Below are 18,961 nucleotides of genomic sequence, written 5' to 3'. Positions count from 1 at the left end.
TTCCAAAACTGAAAATGGAATGCTTTTAGGTTTACGTATCATTATTCAATACCTTTCAGATTAGTGATTCACAAATTCACTGCAGAGTATGGTTACTACCCATTGGAGTAGTAGATGGGGCAACTGATTGTAGATGGGGGCAAGAACTTTCATTTATTGCTACTAAACAGTGCATTTCCCTTTAAAAGCATAACAAAATAAACCCCATTGTTATCTGTCTCATAATATTCTAATAAATTTGAAAGCAGATGTTTTTAAGGACACAGATTACTGAAAATAATTTCATCTGTGAAACAGGAACAAATTTAATAGACATTTAAAAACAACTGCTGTAAAAAAAAAAAAAAAGACATGGTTCAAAAGGATGCACCCAATGTTCATTGCAGCACTGTTTACAACAGCAAAACATGGAAGCAACCTAAATGTCCATCAACAGATGAATGGATAAAGAAGATGTGGTACATATATACAATGGAATATTACTCAGCCATTTAAAAAGAATGAAATAATGCCATTTGCAGCAACATGGATGGACCTGGAGATTATCATACTAAGTGAAGTCAGTCAGACAGAGAAAGACAAATATGATATGATATTGCTTATATGCAGAATCTAAAAATGTGATATAAATGAACTTCTTTACAAAACAGAAACAGACTCACAGACTTAGAGAATTAACTATGGTCACCAGGGAAGAAGAGGGGAGAGGGTTAGATTGGGAGTTTGGAATTGACATGTACACACTGCTATATTTAAAATAGATAACCAACAAGGACCTACTGTAAAACAAAAATAAATAAATAAAAACAACTGCTGTAAAAAAAGTCATTGATATAGATGAAATGACCACCTTGGAGCTCAGTGTTTATTGCACATGATTGTTTTTATTAACTACAGCACTAAACATATTTCAGATTTAGATAACTAAGAAAAGATTTTCCCTTATGATGTTAAGCTCTATTAAGATTTCCCTTATGTGATCTCCTACATAAATTACTGAATGTAAAAGAAAGACACAGATTTCTGTTATAGAGGGAAATCTATTAAATGTAATAATAGATAATAGAAGAAAAAGCTGTGTAAAGAGAATTATTGTGCCTGTGATCTATTTTTTTCTGAAACTGCCAATTTATCAAACACAATATATAAGATGATTGCTTGCCTTTTTACATGTGTATAGAAAGCACACATCTATGAAGAATTTTCATATGTTCCGTATGCACCTCTTGTCATGTGCAGAGGCAATCACATACTATGTAACACAGAAGGAAACTAATCTCCTCCAGTCATCAAGTGATACCAGCTATGACATTGAGAAATATTAAGATATCAAACATTTAAACAGTGCTTGTATTTCTCTCCCAGTTCTCCTATGAGGTACGTCAATATTCTCATCTCTAGAAAGATTTAGTAATTGATCTACTTGACCTAATTTACAGAAGGAGGCCATTGCAAAAATGAGCTAAATTTAAAAATCTGCTTGTCTCCATGGTTGTAGCTACGTGATAAGAAATTGTCCACAATATAATAGCTGATTCAATTTATAGTTAAAAATAAGTAGATCTGATTTTGGCATCACCAATTACACAGACAACATCCAGAATCCAGTATGTGGGTTTGTTAGCAGTTGTTTTAATATTTATTTAAAGAAAGTATTTCAATAAATGTTAACTGCATATCACATAAATATGTTACACTTTGAGTGACAATTCACATTTTGAAAAGAGGCATTATGTAAAACATGGCTTGACACAAATTTGTCACTGGCAATGGAGAAATAAAACATGAATTTATTGCAATAATGAAAAATACTTTTGAACTTCTGAGGTTTTATAAGTATCGCAGTAGAAGCCTAACATATCATTGAATATACAAATTGATCACCAGAGTCCACAGACAGCATTGCTATTAGCTACTTCATTATTTTGATAGAATATTTAATGTTACACATCTGTATTTCGAGTTCAAATTTCATTGTTAAAAACTATTACAAGACTTGAACTTCTTTATGTATTTAATTGTATAATGATATAATCTCCAGCCCTACCACTTGTTTTTTAAAAAAGTCAATGAATAACTTGCATCTTTGTATCCTGAGTGTCTAGTATAATTCTAAGCACATAGTTTGATGGATAAATATTTGTTGGAGGAAATGATGAACAACTAAACTATTCAAGAAATTAAGTTCAAAAGCATGATTTCAAAGTTATATGCAAACTCATATAATCTCAAATCAAAATGTTATTTAGAAAATCCACTTGTGCATGTGTGATGCTCAGATTAAGGGAAAAGTTACACTATTTTTTAGAAGACATTCATTCAATATAACTTTCTGTGGGATTTTACATGGCTTCATTCTCTATCCTACCATGTAGCAACAATGATATTATATAGATGTGTAACTAGAGCTAATAAATTATTTATTTATGAGCTAAATAAATTATTTTGTTTCTCATTTATGTAAATGAAAAGGGAATTTCTCTCATTGACCCTTGGAAAAAGTAGATCTGAAATCCTCTCCAACCATAGCTTGCATATCTAAGTCACCTAGTCTCTGCGATAAGAATGTATAATAAGCCTAATAATCCTATAATAAGCCACATATTAGAAACTAATATGGTGGTAATTTCCAGTGACAGACTAGCTAGTTGCTACTATGGTGCCTTAGACAAAATTTCCAGGCATGTGTAAGAAAGTGATTCTTAGGCACTGTTCCATATGTCATTATGACAAAGGGAAAACATATATTTCTTTATTCTTATTTCTCTGTTATCACTGCATCCAGATGTTTTAAAAAGAAAACAAGTTCTTTGAAAAAAATGTTTCCTAAACTATGTTCCACTGAACATTCTTCATGAAGATGTTCATACATATAGTGGGTAAAATATTTCTTGATCAAATTATTTGGGAGACCTGCATGGTCATTAATCTACAAAGGCTTAGTATAATGCATAAGTAGAGAAATATGCTAATTCTACTTCATTTAATATTTTTGAAACTTACTTGAGTATAGAACCCCTCTGGCTTAACACGTGAATTTCCTGTTTCAGACAATCTATTAAATCTACTACTCTACTAAAGTAAAACATCAGTTTGGGAAATATGAAGCCTCAGTTTAGGAGTCTTAGCCCTCCTTACATTATCTGCATCCTACAAGTCTGCCTTGTTTACTAAATACATATTCTTTTTATGGGATGAGCAGGAGAGAGAGATCTCCCATATTTTCATTGCCTTTTCTGTGGCTGACCACATTATACCTTATTACTCCTTTAGAAAAACAGAAATTGGCACCTGTCTTAGTTCAGTCCGCTTCAACAAATACTACAGACTAGGTGGTTTAAACAACAAATATTTATGTCTCACAGTTCTGGAGGCTGGGAAATACAAGATCAAGGCACCAGCAGACCTACTGTCTGATGACGCTGTGCTTCCTGGCTTGTAGATGGACACTTTCTTGCTGTATCCTCATGTGGCTGAGAGAGAAAAAGAGAGGAAGCAAACTTCCCCTGCCTCCTATAAGGGTACTCAACCCATCTTAAGGGTTATACTCTCTTGATTTTACCTCTTGAAGGTCCCACCTCCTAATACCATTGCATCATGATTTCAACATATGAATTTGAGGAAGACACAAACATTGCAAAGATGGTACATAAGAGAATCTTAATTTCAATCTTTTACTGACTGCGTGTATGATATTGTAACTTCATGCTCATTTCTACTTTCAAAGAACAACACAACATATATTATAAGTACATGTCAGGAATAAATTTCAGTGCACTAATGAATAAAGCTACCATGAAAATTACTGGTGATTGGCTAGCTAGGAAACACTATCAACATCTGATGACATTATAGCTACCTTCCACCTTCCAGATTAATGACATGCTAATATTACTTTTCAGAACCATTTTAATTTTCCTGACATTAGCATTGAAATTATATGCTACTTTTATCATAATAACCCCAATCTATATATTTTTACAAATGTAGAAGTATTGCAAAATTATAAGATGATATAAATGCAATATACTTTCACTGTTAAATTACCTTTAAAAATCCCATTATTCAATCTGGCATCAAAATAAAGCAAACAGTAAACCAGAGAAGCTTGTTTAATGAAATGACTTTATCTCTCAGGATTATACTCATCGTTATGCCTTTAACTGTGAAGACTGGAACTATTTGTGACACAAAGTGAATAATCCTCCATTATTTAAATAATTTGTAATCACAGCACAGCCCGTGATTCTTCAGCTTATTACATATTTGCATGTTATAATCAACTAAAAGTTCATGCATGTCCAACTATACAAAACTCTGTTTAAAATGAAACTTCTCCAACAGCTTTGGCAGCTGTCCTGTCTGGATGTATATAATGTGGAGTGGAATACATGAAGGATTCATGAAGCATATGCACACCATTTCTATTATATATGTCCTAGATCGAATGTTAAGAAATAAAGCTGAATTGGAAGGTATATTCTGAATAAGTTCAGATTCATAACCTATGGCATTCAATATTCACAGTAACATTTTGGAAGTGTTGAAATCATGTAAGGCAATCAAGAAAAGCATTAATTTATCTTAAAGATTGTAAAAACTATTACTCAACAGTAAAGACTGCCTTACTCTTTTGTGTCTATATTTTTGTATCTATAACTTGCTTCTAAACAAGAGACTTGGCTTATGATGCATAGGGACTTTCAGGACCAGGTCAGCAAACACAAGGGTGATTTTCTTGGCCTCTAAGGAAACAATGAGCTTATAGGATACTGTTAGTCTTCTTACTCATAATAACTAGATGTATACCAAAATACGCAAAGAAGCGTGGAGGCACATGGATATTTGTCTTACAGAACAGAATGATGGTAATCAAAAGATGTAGAATCACTGATTACAATGCAGTCTAAAATATAAGAATAGTGGGACATACAATAGTAAGATTTTAAATAAGTCAAATAGACCAATTAAATGTGATTATCAAATAGAATTTAAATAAATCAAAGAGACCACTCAAATAAAATTATTGAATGCTGGGTAAAATTCATACGCATTGTAGAAATCAGGCTTTAGAAACATGATGGAAATTATGTACTGAAACAACTAATTTCACTGCAAATTTCTGGAATAAACATTTCACATTAGTAATTATTTTTATAACTAAATAAATTTTATATGAGAAAACAACTTTATACTTAGGGAAATGCTTCCTTATCAGAATTCCCAAGAGACACTAACTGAGATGACACCAACTTTTTTTTTTTTTTTTAAGCTGCTCTCCTTATAGCAGAGATGGTCACCAACAGCTAGAGCTACACTTATACTGTATGATTTTACCCTCCTTCCTCAATCCGGCTGGGTATATTTGAATAAGTGATGGTCAGCAGAACCAAGTGGAAATCTTTCTATGTGGAATTTGGAACATCCCCAGTCAGCCTGAGCTGGTCTTTTAAATACAGGCAATCAAATCTGGAATTGAGTGAAAGCCATGTGAAACTGAAGCAAAGAAATCTGGTTTGCTGAGAAAATAACAAAGAAATGACTAGTCAAAGGTAGGAACCAGAGAGGTGAACATCAGATCATGAAAGGTTGCCCAATCCCTTGGTTTCATTTTTTTCAAGAGCTCAATTGATATTGGGTTCTGTGAGTTAAACAGGCATCGTGCTAAACATTGCATCATTACCTCATTCTAATAGGCATAAGAACATTGTGCAGTATGTAGTATTATACATAATTTATAAATGAGGAAATGGAGACACAGAGTGATTAACTTGTTACACATTAGGTAGTAAGGTGTGGAGTTAGATTCTGAATCTAGATTAGCTGATTTCAAAGTCTCCATGTTTTTTTGTTTTTTTGGGGTTTTTTTTTTTGTGGTACGTGGGCCTCTCACTGTTGTGGGTTCTCCCGTTGAGGAGCACAGGCTCCGGACGTGCAGTGGCCATGGCCCATGGGCCCAGCAGCTCCGCGGCATGTGGGATCGTCCCGGACCGGGGCACAAACCCATGTCCTCTGCATCGGTAGGCGGACTCTCAACCACTGTGCCACCAGGGAAGCCCTCAAAGTCTCCATGTTAACCATAATGCCTTTATGGAGGCAAATATGTATACAAATTAGTAATTTGGATTGAACTCAATAGAGAGCGGGGCCCAGAGTTGTGTATATGTTTGTGCAGACTGTATGTTTCACAACTCTAGGAGACATTATTCAAACTTATCTGATTACCTGAGGAGAGGAAGTGAGTCCTGTATATCAATGTAATCTCACTATTTGGCACATAATAGTCTTTTGGTAAACTTAATTGTATAATAAAAATAAAGCATTCTTGGTTCAAGCTTACATGACACCAAATAAATAAGAACCCCTAAATCCAAACTTTGGTGTATCTTTTTACTATTCTATTTTAGCCAAAAATGTATAGCCTTTTGCGTCTAAACAACCACCACTTCGGACAGATTCAGATGCCTAGTTATGTATCAATCAGTGGCAGATGCGATTAATGTGAATTTATATTTGAGGCATAGAGCAACGTGCTAGAGATAACAACATAAAGGTCTTTACACTGGAGAAGCTTACAGTAGTCATACACAAACACTGGTAACACTACAAATATCTAATTTTTAGTGTGTTCAATACACAGGAAGTGCTGGATTTTGATTCAGCCTAGGAAGTGGTCACCCTTCCAGGTGGTAATGGAAAAAAATGATTAGTATTAAGATGGGTTATATGGAGGGTGGAAGGTGGAGTATTTCAAGCAATCCGTGCAAAACACTAGAGGTAGAAATTTATATGAATCTTTTGGGGAGTTTCGAAGAGAGAAGTCAGTTCATTTGGGGGGAAGTGTGTTGGTATATAAGATCACAAAGATACCAGCCCCAGGCTCCAGAGGACAGAGATTCCAGGCTGAGCAGTATGGACCATCATTTTCTGCATTAGTGCAAACAGTGAGTGGCATAAAAGAAAAATAAAAGAGTGAGAGAGAGAGGGAGAGAGAACAAGGCAATGAATAGCAAAAGCCTCAAAAAACTTCAAACGCCAGAGGAGTCTTGAGCATTCTCTCTCCCTGTGCTGCCTTTAATGGAAATAATCAACAGGAATGCTGGATGATTACAGTATATATTTTCTCTGTGGGAGAGGGAGATTATCTACTCAGAACCATAAAGCATTTTGCTTGCAAAATTAATTCAAATTGACTTGCATGGGAGCAGTCATATGAATTGAAAACAGCTGAAGAATGGTTAAAAAAACATCATGATAAACAGCAATCAAACCACTAGGAAAATACCTGGTGTTTGGCCCCTGGGGACCTCCGCAAAGCTGTTTTATTTAACATCTTCATTGATGAATGGGAAGATGAAAGTAAAAAAAAAAAAATCATTATAGTCACATATGGAAACTGGAGTAAATATCAATGAGAGCAGAGAATTTTTTTTCAGAAGAAGAAGGATTTTAAGTCCAGATTTTACATGGAGTAAATCATTTCACAGAGAACCTCTAGATAGAGACCCAGAAATCTCCGTATACATAATGGGGAAAAGGAAAACATGAGTACCCAATATGAAACAGGTGGAAATAATATTGGGAAATGGCTGTTTGAAGTAAGTGGGTGCACAGGTGTCTGACATCACAGGGAAGGTGACAGTAACATATATAACCCTTTAGAAATAACCTGAAACTCTGCTCACATGTATGCTCCTGGCTTCTTATACAGACCAATAGAGAATGTCGTCTAAAAGGAGCGGATCAGGAGAATTAAGTGTTTGGATAGAAAGCTAGTCTAGGTGATGAGTATGGATAACATAGCTGTACACACTGTGATCTGGAGAAAAAGTAGATAGGGGTTGGGATGGAGAGAAAAAGGATTTCACAGCATAATCTGCTAATGGAAGAACAGTTAATCTTTGAACCATACTTTCCTGAGGAAATAAGACTTAAACTGCAGTTTGAAGGATGAGGTCTTTAGCTAGTCTATTGCAGTTAGGGTAAGAAGAAGGATTAACAAGAGGATATCATGAATAGAGGCCATTTTCCAGTTTATGTTTGTGAGTTTCCCTATAATGCAGGAGTGTTTTGAGAGACTGTAAAGAAGAAAATATAGGCACTGTTTTATAGTGACTTTAAATATATAAACAGAGTGACACCTAGTAAACAAATAGTATATGCACGTCTCAATCCTACCTTGAATGAATACACTGTGACTGTTGCTAATACATTCAATATATAGCAAAGGCAAAATACAACATTTGTCTCATATGGCAAAGCAGAACTGCACATTTTAAAAAACTTTCTTCATAATTGCTTAGTTTCTATGTGGGAAATCTAAATGTGAAACTGTGCTTCATCTAAACTTCAGTGTATGCTAAGTGACTGTCTTGAATTCCTTAAATTATTTATATTAATTACCTCACGGGTTGGGTGTGCTTTTCGTTTTTCTAAAAAATAATGGATACAAAACTACTTTGGAATAGGATTGTTCTTCATTATACCGGCATTTGCATTATAAAGTATAATATCCATTCCCTTTAGAATTCTTTTCTATCACTGTCCAAATAAAGAGCTTTTCTATATCCACTAATGTGTTCTTTTTTCCCCTTCAGCATAACTTTAATCTTTATTAGCCTCTCCATGCTCAGTGTGGGCCTCAGTGCTTGTCATTATCTTTCCTCTCCTTTGGTAGAAAGCAAAGCCAAAACAAGGTTCTGTCAAAACATCCTGATCATAACCAAAATATATGAGATTAGCAGTGTTCAAATACTTCTCCTCATTCTTTGCCTTTAAGTTTGGGGAGGAGGAATCACACACAAAACTCTCACATACACTTTTACCAAAATCTGAGTATCAGAAAATCCAGTTTAAGTTTCTCTTGATTCAAGAGAATCCACATAAAACACTAATGATGGATTCACAGTCCATTCTGAGTGATCTAAACTTGAGTTATTTTCAACTTCAAAAGTAAACACAGATTCTCTGTCTCAAAGAAATCAGAAAATAGAACAAACTGACACTAAAACAAGAAAAGCCATAAACTCCTGTTTTGAAGTGACTTTATGTAGGACTATTGCTTGCTCTTTCTCCCCTAGGCAGAGAGCAGGTTACACTGTCTCCATTTTAGTACAAATATGATTTAAGTCAATATTCTGAAATCTCTCTCAAATGAATAAGTTATTTTGAATGATCCTAATACCCTCTAAGATCAGCGTAAGAAAAGACTGCAAAAATAATGTTTATCTTCTTTGAATGGAATAGGAAAAGAGAGCAAAAATAAAATCAGAATTTGCAATACGATTCAGAGGTGACAGCCAGGGGAATGTGATGGCTTGCCCACTGTGTGAACAGGAAGTACAAAGGACTCAGTGGGGAAAAGGCTTTCTGCCAAAGCAAAGAAGGCAGGTCTATCTTGTGATCTTTTGTAACAACAACATATGGAAAAAGAGCAATAGTGAAATTTCTAAGACGTTAAGAGCATAATCTTCTCTAAACAAACACGACAGCCATTCATTTTATTCTTATAAGAATGTTTTGAAAACCCTTGCTCAAAATTTGCAGGAAACAATGCTATTAACATGAATGATTAGACTATATAAATTAATCAACATTAAATGTTCCAGAAGGTGAATGAAATAATGCTACTGTAATGAGAAGGAAGCAAAGTACATCTTCAGGGTGTGTACAGATAGGACAGGGAATGTTCTGTATGATACTACAATGGTAAACACATATTATTATGTATTTGTTAAAACCCAGAGAATGTACAAGAGAAAGAGTGCACTTTAATATAAACCTGGAATTTACCTAATAATAATGTATCAACATTGCCTGGTCTATTGTAACAAATGTACCACACTAATGCAACATGCTAATAGTGAAAAAAGGGTAAGGAGGAATATTGAAGTTGTGTATAAGAACTCTGCATACCTTCTGCTCACTTTTATGCAAACCCAAAACTTCTCTAAAAAAATTAAGTATATTAATTTTTAAAAATAAGGCAATGGTTAAAAAAGTAACAAGTATTTTAAGACAAAATCTTATGTAAATATAAAAAAAGAGGGTTGACAATAGAGTCAATCATGAAATAAATTAATTCTCAACGCCTCTTAATTATTCCTTATTCACAATTACAAATTACTATTACTGTTAGAATTATGTCCTAATGGGTTGAGGCTGAAAAAGTTTGAGAACCTCAGTGTAAAATACTAACAAAAGGTGCTCTGGAGGAAAAAAATATTTACTCAAATAGGCAGTGAAATTTAGAATTGAGGGTAACTATGCACATTATACAACAATTAAGCCAGAAGTCAGTCTGTGTTTTGCTTATTTGTTTTTATTTCTGTCTACAATTAAAGACCAGTTCTGGGAGAAAAAAACAATTGACAAACCCTCCCCTTAATTTTATTCAAAGTGAAATTAGAGTACTGGGTCCCACATTTGGGAGTTGAGGCATAAAAACTCTTAAGAGTTTACTTACTTCATTTGAACAGTCAAATGCCAAAGAGATACCTGAGTGGTTGTTGCTTTTAACCACCAAACTGTTGCTTTCTGGTTGTGTTTGAAAACAGCAATACAAAAGTAGCTTTTTAACCAACCATCATCTTTTCTACTCCTTTAGTGGTTGAGTGATGATGTGGTGCATTCAAATACATTATCTTACTTTATCCTAAAACAACACTGCAAGATAGATGATATAATAGCCACCCATCCTTGCTTAACAGACAGGAAAGCGGATATTCACACAGGTCCCAAAAATAATAGAGTGAATTACAGATATAGCTGGGAGTCAAGTTAATTCATCCTTTTCATTATCTATCTACCTTTTATATAATTATTTAATTATATATATATATTTGTTATATACACAATACAACAATGCAACTTATATATTTGAGCATCTATGTGCTATATACATTTTTCCAAAAATGTATTATGATCTAGCAATTAATAGCATGTGACCCACTCCACCTCATTTAAAACTTTCTTTGAGGTGAATTTTCTCTTCAGCATGAATTCCTCTCTTACATGAACTAGAAGTCTGAGAACCATCCAGAACCTATGTCTCTGGAGACCTACCTATTTGTAGGAGTTCACCTCTGGTTTAAAATAATCAGTATCCTGGAAGACCTGGGTTTAAAATGGCCTCAGTCTCTTACCAACTGCATAAACTTGGGAAAATCACTTACCCTTACTGAGCCTCATTTTCTTCATCTACAAAAAAATACTAAATATCTCTTTTTACATTGTCATTGTCAGTACTAAATGAATTTACGTACTAAATGAAAGAGTATTTTTTTCATGGCAAGACAATGAGAAACAATGATATGACAGCACATGTGCCAAATGCAATACATGTGTTGCTCCCATTTATGTCACAAGCTACTTTAATGACCTTGAGAGAATACTGTCACCTCTCTGCCACTTTCATACAAGTATAGAAAGAAAATAATAGAATGCATTTCATTTATCACATTGCTCTAACACTCTGATAACGCATTCTCAAAATATCAACACTGCCCCAAGCTCCAGGGTATCAGGGACTTTTGCTTGTTTTCTTCACTTACTATCTTCACTACCGTAACCCTGGTTATAGTAGGCACTGACTCTTCTTCACTACTATAACTAACTACCAAAACTAGGCACAAACTAAGTAAGGCACACTCTTAGAAGAGTTCAAGCCACAAACTAAGTGTCCAATATATATCTGTTGAATGAACGAATGCAGCAAGTTTGCATGAAAGCAAACTTTGCTGTAACATAGTACTCCTAGATATGTACAGAAAAAAAAAAAAGGAAGGAGGCTTCAAGTTATTACCATGAGGCAGAAGACACTCACACATACACCCACTGTCTACCTCATACATTGTAGCTACAAAGCACATGCTGAAGCCCAAATTCAAATGATGTGCCGTAACTGAGGTGAAGCACTCAAACAAAAACTAGGAAGAAACAGTCTCAGCATGTAACACAAGAGAAGTTTTTTAAAGTCCCTCCTAAAACAGAAGAAAAAACCGATGCTTGTGCAGTATTAAAAAATGACTCCATGATAATGCCAACATTGCAGACCAACAACTTAAATGACCAAAGAGCAGCAGGTAGAAATTGAGTCAGATAGGAGAATTTGCTTACTCTCTTCCAGTTGCAGCCTTTACTCAGCTTTGGGCTGTTGAGGTCATAGAAAGCTGCTAGCTCTGGCTTTCTGAAACTTCCAACTAAACAGAGAAGCTGGAAATTCAGACTTTATATGAAATCTCCCAATCTTTAAATGCTGACAATGAATTCATACAGATATAGTCAAAAAACTAACAAAGAAACACAAAAACATGATTGACTGATGGATCTTTTAATATGAGGAGAACAGAAATGCAGCAGAAGATCAAAGAAAGGATGTTTACTGGGTGCCAACACTGTGCCCAGTTCTACCCTCAGTCCCACTTATTTAATCTTCATGCAAAACTACATCTCAGTAATGTATGTCCCATTTCATAAATTAACAAACAAACAGTTATCCTTCTAATAAATATTTATTGAAGTTCTATTATATGCCAGGAACTGAGCCTAGTTTTAGAAACACTGTACAGTGGTAAATATGAGATTGCCATAAGAAATCTAAAAGCTTAAAAGCAAAGAAAAAGTATGACAGGTGCAATGACTGTTTCTAAGAGGTGTATGGAATGTGTGCCTGACTACAAGGGAAGAATAGGGTTTCTCTAAGTTACTTGCCCAATTCTTAGGCCTAGATTTAGGGTACTATTTTTATCGGTCTAAGAAATAAAATAATAAAACATTCATTCTTAAGGCCTGAGGTTCAGGAAATGTTCTGAAAAAAAGAATATTCTTCTCTACTTAATACAGTAAAGGCTTTCAGACTGGGGGAGCTCTAAGTCAGACAAGTCAAGACAGCCTTACAAGAGCATTCTTTCATGGAGTTATCAGGTTATATATAATGACAATCCTCTGAGATCAAGTCTTTGAAGAGTCTCCTACCTGACTCTGCCCACCCTAGTGCCTGCCAGACTGCTGTTTTTCACCCTGACAACAGATTTTTGGTTTCGTCCAAGGCTACACTAAAGAGCTGGAGTGGCAGAAAAGGACACAGGGCACCTTGAAATGCCACAAACTTGTTGTTCTAACAAGATTTAGTCCTTTTTTTGACTAAATGTTCCCTGGATTGCTCCAAGATTTTGGTTAATTTCCAGAGTTCTGAAAAGTTGATTCTTATAATATTTTCCACTTTTCTCATGGCTTTCATGGAAGAGAAAATTTTCAGATGTCCCTATTCCAAAATTTTTGCTGATATCACACCAGTGATCTACATTTCACTTAGAGTTAGATTTCTTATCTAATCCTAAATGACTCAGCCTAATAACAATATATAAGAAGTATATATATACTTTCTTCATTTTGCATATGGGTGACATACCATCAATATAACACCTGAATTCCACATGCATTCCTCATACTCGGATAAGTGCACATTCCCTAAGTTTCTCTAGTTTAACTTCTTTTTCTTCAGTATTAACATCAGGCATTAGCTATGTCAAAAGAAACATCACTCAAAAAATTACAAGAGTTTTGAAAAAATACTCATTTAAAAATCTGAACAAAATTAACACTATACTAACAATTATACAGAAAGTAAAAGAAAGGAGGAAGTTGTTAGAATGACTGGAAATAGCCCATTTTTGATAAAAAGATTATGTTTTTATAAAGGAGTCAATTGTGCTTTACGCAGAAATCACATACAAAATTGAGTAATTTCCCTAAAAATGTCTAGTTACAAGAACAACTACAACATCAGATTTACCCTCAGAGTTACACTCTGTCAAATCTTGTCTGAATAACTTCTGAATGGAAAAAGGAGGAACACAAAACTAAACTCAGAGCGATTCAAAGAGAATATGACGTATTTTCTCACTTTTAAAAAATTAATTTCAACCCAATATGTCAGCCATCTTCTCAGGAAGGGCAATATAAGATATTTATGAAATAAATCATTTTTGATATGTGAAAAAATGCAGAGTACAAAATACATTTACAGGTTCTCATAGATGGATGTTAGCCAGCCATCTTCCTGTATAGGGGTGGTGAAAGATGAAAGAAAGACAGTAACTCAGAGGTGGTGAGTGAGGGGAAGGATAAAGAAAGAATGGAGAAAGGAAGAGCATAAGAAAGATAAAAGACAGATTAAGAGAATATATATACCTTTATGTTGGCACTGGCTATATCTGAGTAAGACAATTTGTTTTTCATTTGGCTTATCTTCATGTTTTAATATCTTAACAATCTACTTGTATTACTTTATTTATATTATACCTCTAAATGTAACCATAATATTTACAACCAAAAAGAAATACCAACTTAATGAAAAAAGAGAAAGCACACTGAGATGAGGATATTAACATATAAATTATTATGCATTAGAACAATTAATACTACTTGTCTTATTTCCACAGAAAGAATGTTCTAAGTAAAGGACCAATTAAAACATCTGTTATACTCATCAATTAGAAAAAAATTTTAAGTTTTGGTTATTTGGGTTGTTATAACCAGATTTGGTATAATATTAAATTGCTTAATTAAATTGAAATTAACCTTCAAAGTCATATGAAGTATTACTAGTGTGCATAATCTTCTAATTAATTGCATATATACACTGTATAATAAAGTTTTAAGCATTCAAATTGTTTAACAATACTTTTCCTTTAAATGGAGGATTGAAAATATTATTTGTTTTTGTCACAAGGTGATTTGATTATTTTTACTTTTCTTTTTTATATATTTTATTTTTTATTATAAAAATCCATGTGTGTTTTATTTTATTTTTTATTTTTATTTTATATTGGAGTATAGTTGATTAACAATGTTGTGTTAGTTTCAGGTGTACAGCAAAGTGATTCAGTTACACATATACATGTAACTATTCTTTTTTAAATTCTTTTCCCATTTAGGTTATTATAGACTATTGAGCAGAGTTGGTTCAATAATGATGTTGGGTAGTTTTAGCTTGAAAATTAAAAAAATATTTAAATATTAAAGTCATTATATAATAAAAATATTCTATCAAAGTCTAGATTGTTTTCAATATAATAGTCATGCAATACAGTTAATGTTTTCTATGTAATACAAAGATTTTATGTCACAATATTTTACTTATGTTTTCATTTTCCATCTGATAATATGGATGTGTTTTTAATTAAGTACGAGATAATGGAATACTTTTTATATAATCTATGTATTAAGATTCTTAGTACTATAAATATATTAATAGGCATATTGTTAAAAAATGGCTTACCTAATTTTCATCCCAAAGAAGTTATTTTTAATGTACACCATAAAATAATTTAGTAATAAAAAAACAATGGTTGATTATAAAAATCTTCCAATGGAGCATCTTTTCTGAAAGTTCTCAATAGAGAAAAATTCAAGAATTAAAAGAAAACCTTTGAATGATGAATAATCTGAGACATTTTTAATTTCAATGGAATTTAAAGGAATTTCTTATAATATTTTAATTCCCTAATGTAGTAAATTAAACACATAATAAGTTGGTTCCAGTGTTTGATTCAACACTGTCATTGACACATGAACTTTTATTTCCTATTCAATATAAACAAGATAAGGGCAAATTAGCAGCAAATCTTTGCTTTCTTCTTAGCTCTTCTTCTTCTTCTTCTTTTTTTTTTTTTTTTTAAAGATAAACCAGTTCTAAAAATGTGTTGGTTGCTTCAATCTGAAACTCTCCTGAATGCTGAAGAAACTTCACATTTCTTTACGGAGAAATATTCAGAGAGGAAAATAATATATTTGTTTTTCAGTAATAAAAATCTCTTCCCAATTTGCTTGCTTTTCCCAGTCAAAGCTAATTTGAAGTCTCCTCACTCCCCTTCACACACACCCCTCTTTTCTTAACATCAAATATGTCCAGAGAATTTACAACTATATGATATTTAAGATGATGTCTATTCAAGTAGTTTAAGTTGTAGGGAAGATTTTATAAAGGCTTACCCCATTTTTTGGAAAAGCAATCCATCCCAAGTCCCCCATGACAGTCCGTGAATCCAACAAATTCACTAAAAGAGAAAGAAAACAAAACTGAGTCAAATATACAAAAATATATCACTATTTTCATAGTGTTATTAAAAGCACATATTACATCCATAACTGAAAGTAAATTGAGCATTCATTATGATGAATACAAGAGTTATAATTTGAAGAAAACATTATTAGGATGCAAGAGAATAAGTGAGTTTGAATAATTATTTGGAGAAAAATAACAGCAAAAGTATATAAACAAGTTATTACCCTAAGTGCTTTTTTTTTGGTCAAACAGGAATAAAGGAAAAGAATTAATAAGAAAAAGAAAAAAAGGAAAGGTCCGTAGAAAACCATGAGGACCATTGTCTATTTTTTAAAGATGCTGGTTCTTGGGATTAAGCTGCAGCTGTAAAGTTGGGGCTAAATATACTCTATTTTCTTCTGGAAAGCTGTTATAAAGGCAATGAACAAATAATTTACATTAAACAACAATAAACTATTCCCAAGTTTGTAAGATTTTTTGTGATATTAACCAAAATCCGTAATCCAAATTGCAAATTTAATTAAGAAATAAATCTATACACTCTTAACCAAGCCTAGGAAATGCAGCAGCTCTTAAGGTTGTTGCAATAGCTAAGTGCTCATTGCATTCCCAAAGATACTTTCATTTATATATAACTATAGTCCAAAATGTGTTTTTTACAAAACTGTTAGCTACATTTTGAAAGGCAGAATTCAATTAGGGCTGGGTATCCTAACATATTAGTAACTCCCAAGATGGAAGTCCGAACATCATCATTGCAAAAGAAAGCAATGGAAGAGTATGCACAGGTCCATGCACCAACATTCGCACACTCACAAACTTGCACATACTCACACACAGATACATAGACACTCAGGGAGTTTATATTTCAAAAGGTTCACCTACTGTCCCTCTGAAATTAAAGTAGTTTAAAAGTGTGCTAGGCAGAGAGGCTGACTAAAATCACACTAAGTTCACAGACACCCCCAAACACACCACTGGACGCGGTCCTGCCCACCAGAAAGACAAAATCCAGCCTCATCCACCAGAACACAGGCACCAGTCCCCTCCACCAGGAAGCCTACACAACCTACTGAACCAACCTTACCCAATGGGGGCAGACAAAAAAAACAACAACCTGCGACAAAAACCTGGAGCCTGCGAAAAGGAGACCCCAAACACAGTAAGTTAAGCAAAATAAGACAGAGAAATATGTAGCAGATGAAGGAGCAAGGTAAAAACCCACCAGACCAAACAAATGAAGAGGAAATAGGCAGTCTACCTGAAAAAGAATTCAGAGTAATGATAGTAAAGATGATCCAAAATCTTGGAAATAGAACGGAGAAAATATAAGAAACGTTTAACAAGGACCTAGAAGAACTAAAGAGCAAACAAATAATGATAAACAACACAATAAATGAAATTAAAAATTCTCTAGAAAGAATCAATGGCAGAATAACTGAAGCAGAACAACAGATAAGTGACCCAGAAAATAAAATAGTGGAAATAACTACCAGAGGGCAGAATAAAGAAAAAAGAATGAAAATAATTGAGGACAGTCTCAGAGAACTCAGCAACAATATTAAATGCACCAACATTTGAATTAAAGGGGTCCCAGAAGAAGAAGAGAAAGAGAAAGGGACTGAAAAATATTTGAAAAGATTATATTAGAGAAATATTTGAAGAGATTATTTGAAGAGAAAATGTCCCTGATAGGGGAAAGGAAATAGTCAGTCAAGTCCAGGAAGCGCAGAGAGTCCCATACAGGAGAAATCCAAGGAGAAACATACCAAGACACATATTAATCAAACTAACAAAAATTACATACAAAGAAGAAATATTAAAAGCAACAAGGGAAAAGCAAGAAATAACTATAAGGGAATCCCCATAAGGTTAACAACTTATCTTTCAGAAGAAACTCTGCAAGCCAGAAGGGAGTGGCAGGACACATTTAAAGTGATGAAAGGGAAAAACCTACAACCAAGATTCCTCTACCCAGCAAGGATCTCATTCAGATTTGCCGGAGAAGTTAAAAACTTTACAGACAAGCAAAAGTTAAGAGAATTCAGCACCACCAAACCAGCTTTACAGAAAATACTAAAGGAACTTCTCTACGCAGGAAACACAAGACAAGGAAAAGACCTACAATAACAAACACAAAACAATTAAGAAAATGGTAATAGGAAGATATATATCAATAATTGCAAATGGATTAAATTGCAAATGGATTAAATGCTCCAACCAAAGACACAGACTGGCTGAATGGATACAAAAACATGACCTGTATATATGCTGTCTACATGAGACCCACTTCAGACCTAGGGACACAAACAGACTGAAAGTGGGGGGATAAAAAAAAGTATTCCAGGCAAATGGAAATCAAAAGAAAGCTGGAGTAGCAATTCTCATAACAGGCAAAATAGACTTTAAAATAAACACAATTACAAGAGACAAAGAAGGGCACTATATAATGATCAAGGGATCAATCTAAGAAGAAAATATAACAATTGTAAATATTTATGCACCCAACATAAGAGCACCTCAATACATAAGGCAAATGCTAACAGCCATAAAAGGGGAAATCGACAGTGACACAATCATAGCAGGGGACTTCAACACCACAGTTTCACCAATGGACAGATCAACCAAAATGAAAATAAATAAGGAAACACAATATTTAAATGATACATTAAACAAGATGGACTTAATTGATATTTATAGGACATTCCATCCAAAAACAAAAGAATACACTTTCTTCTCAAGTGCTCATGGAACATTCTCCAGGATAGATCATATCTTGGGTCACAAATCAAGCCTTAGTAAATTTAAGAAAATTAAAATCATATGAAGTATCTTTTCCGACCACAATGCTATGAGACTAGATATCAATTACAGGAAAAAATGTGTAAAAAT

At 33.7% G+C, this 18,961-nt stretch overlaps 1 protein-coding gene across 1 annotated transcript in view; it reads right to left on the bottom strand.

Annotated features, from left to right (window-relative positions):
• The window catches only part of EPHA5 (EPH receptor A5), a 318,271-nt gene that overhangs the window by 273,129 nt on the left and 26,181 nt on the right, over positions 1-18,961 (bottom strand). The window contains exon 2 of the mRNA XM_060012452.1: positions 15,997-16,061. Coding sequence (XP_059868435.1) covers positions 15,997-16,061 — 65 coding nt within the window. The remainder of the gene's footprint in view (positions 1-15,996; positions 16,062-18,961) is intronic.

Source organism: Delphinus delphis, chromosome 5 (genome assembly GCF_949987515.2).
Source record: "Delphinus delphis chromosome 5, mDelDel1.2, whole genome shotgun sequence".
Taxonomy (NCBI): domain Eukaryota; kingdom Metazoa; phylum Chordata; class Mammalia; order Artiodactyla; family Delphinidae; genus Delphinus; species Delphinus delphis.
Note: the sequence above shows the minus strand (reverse complement) of the source record. Positions and strands in the feature narration are given on the sequence as shown.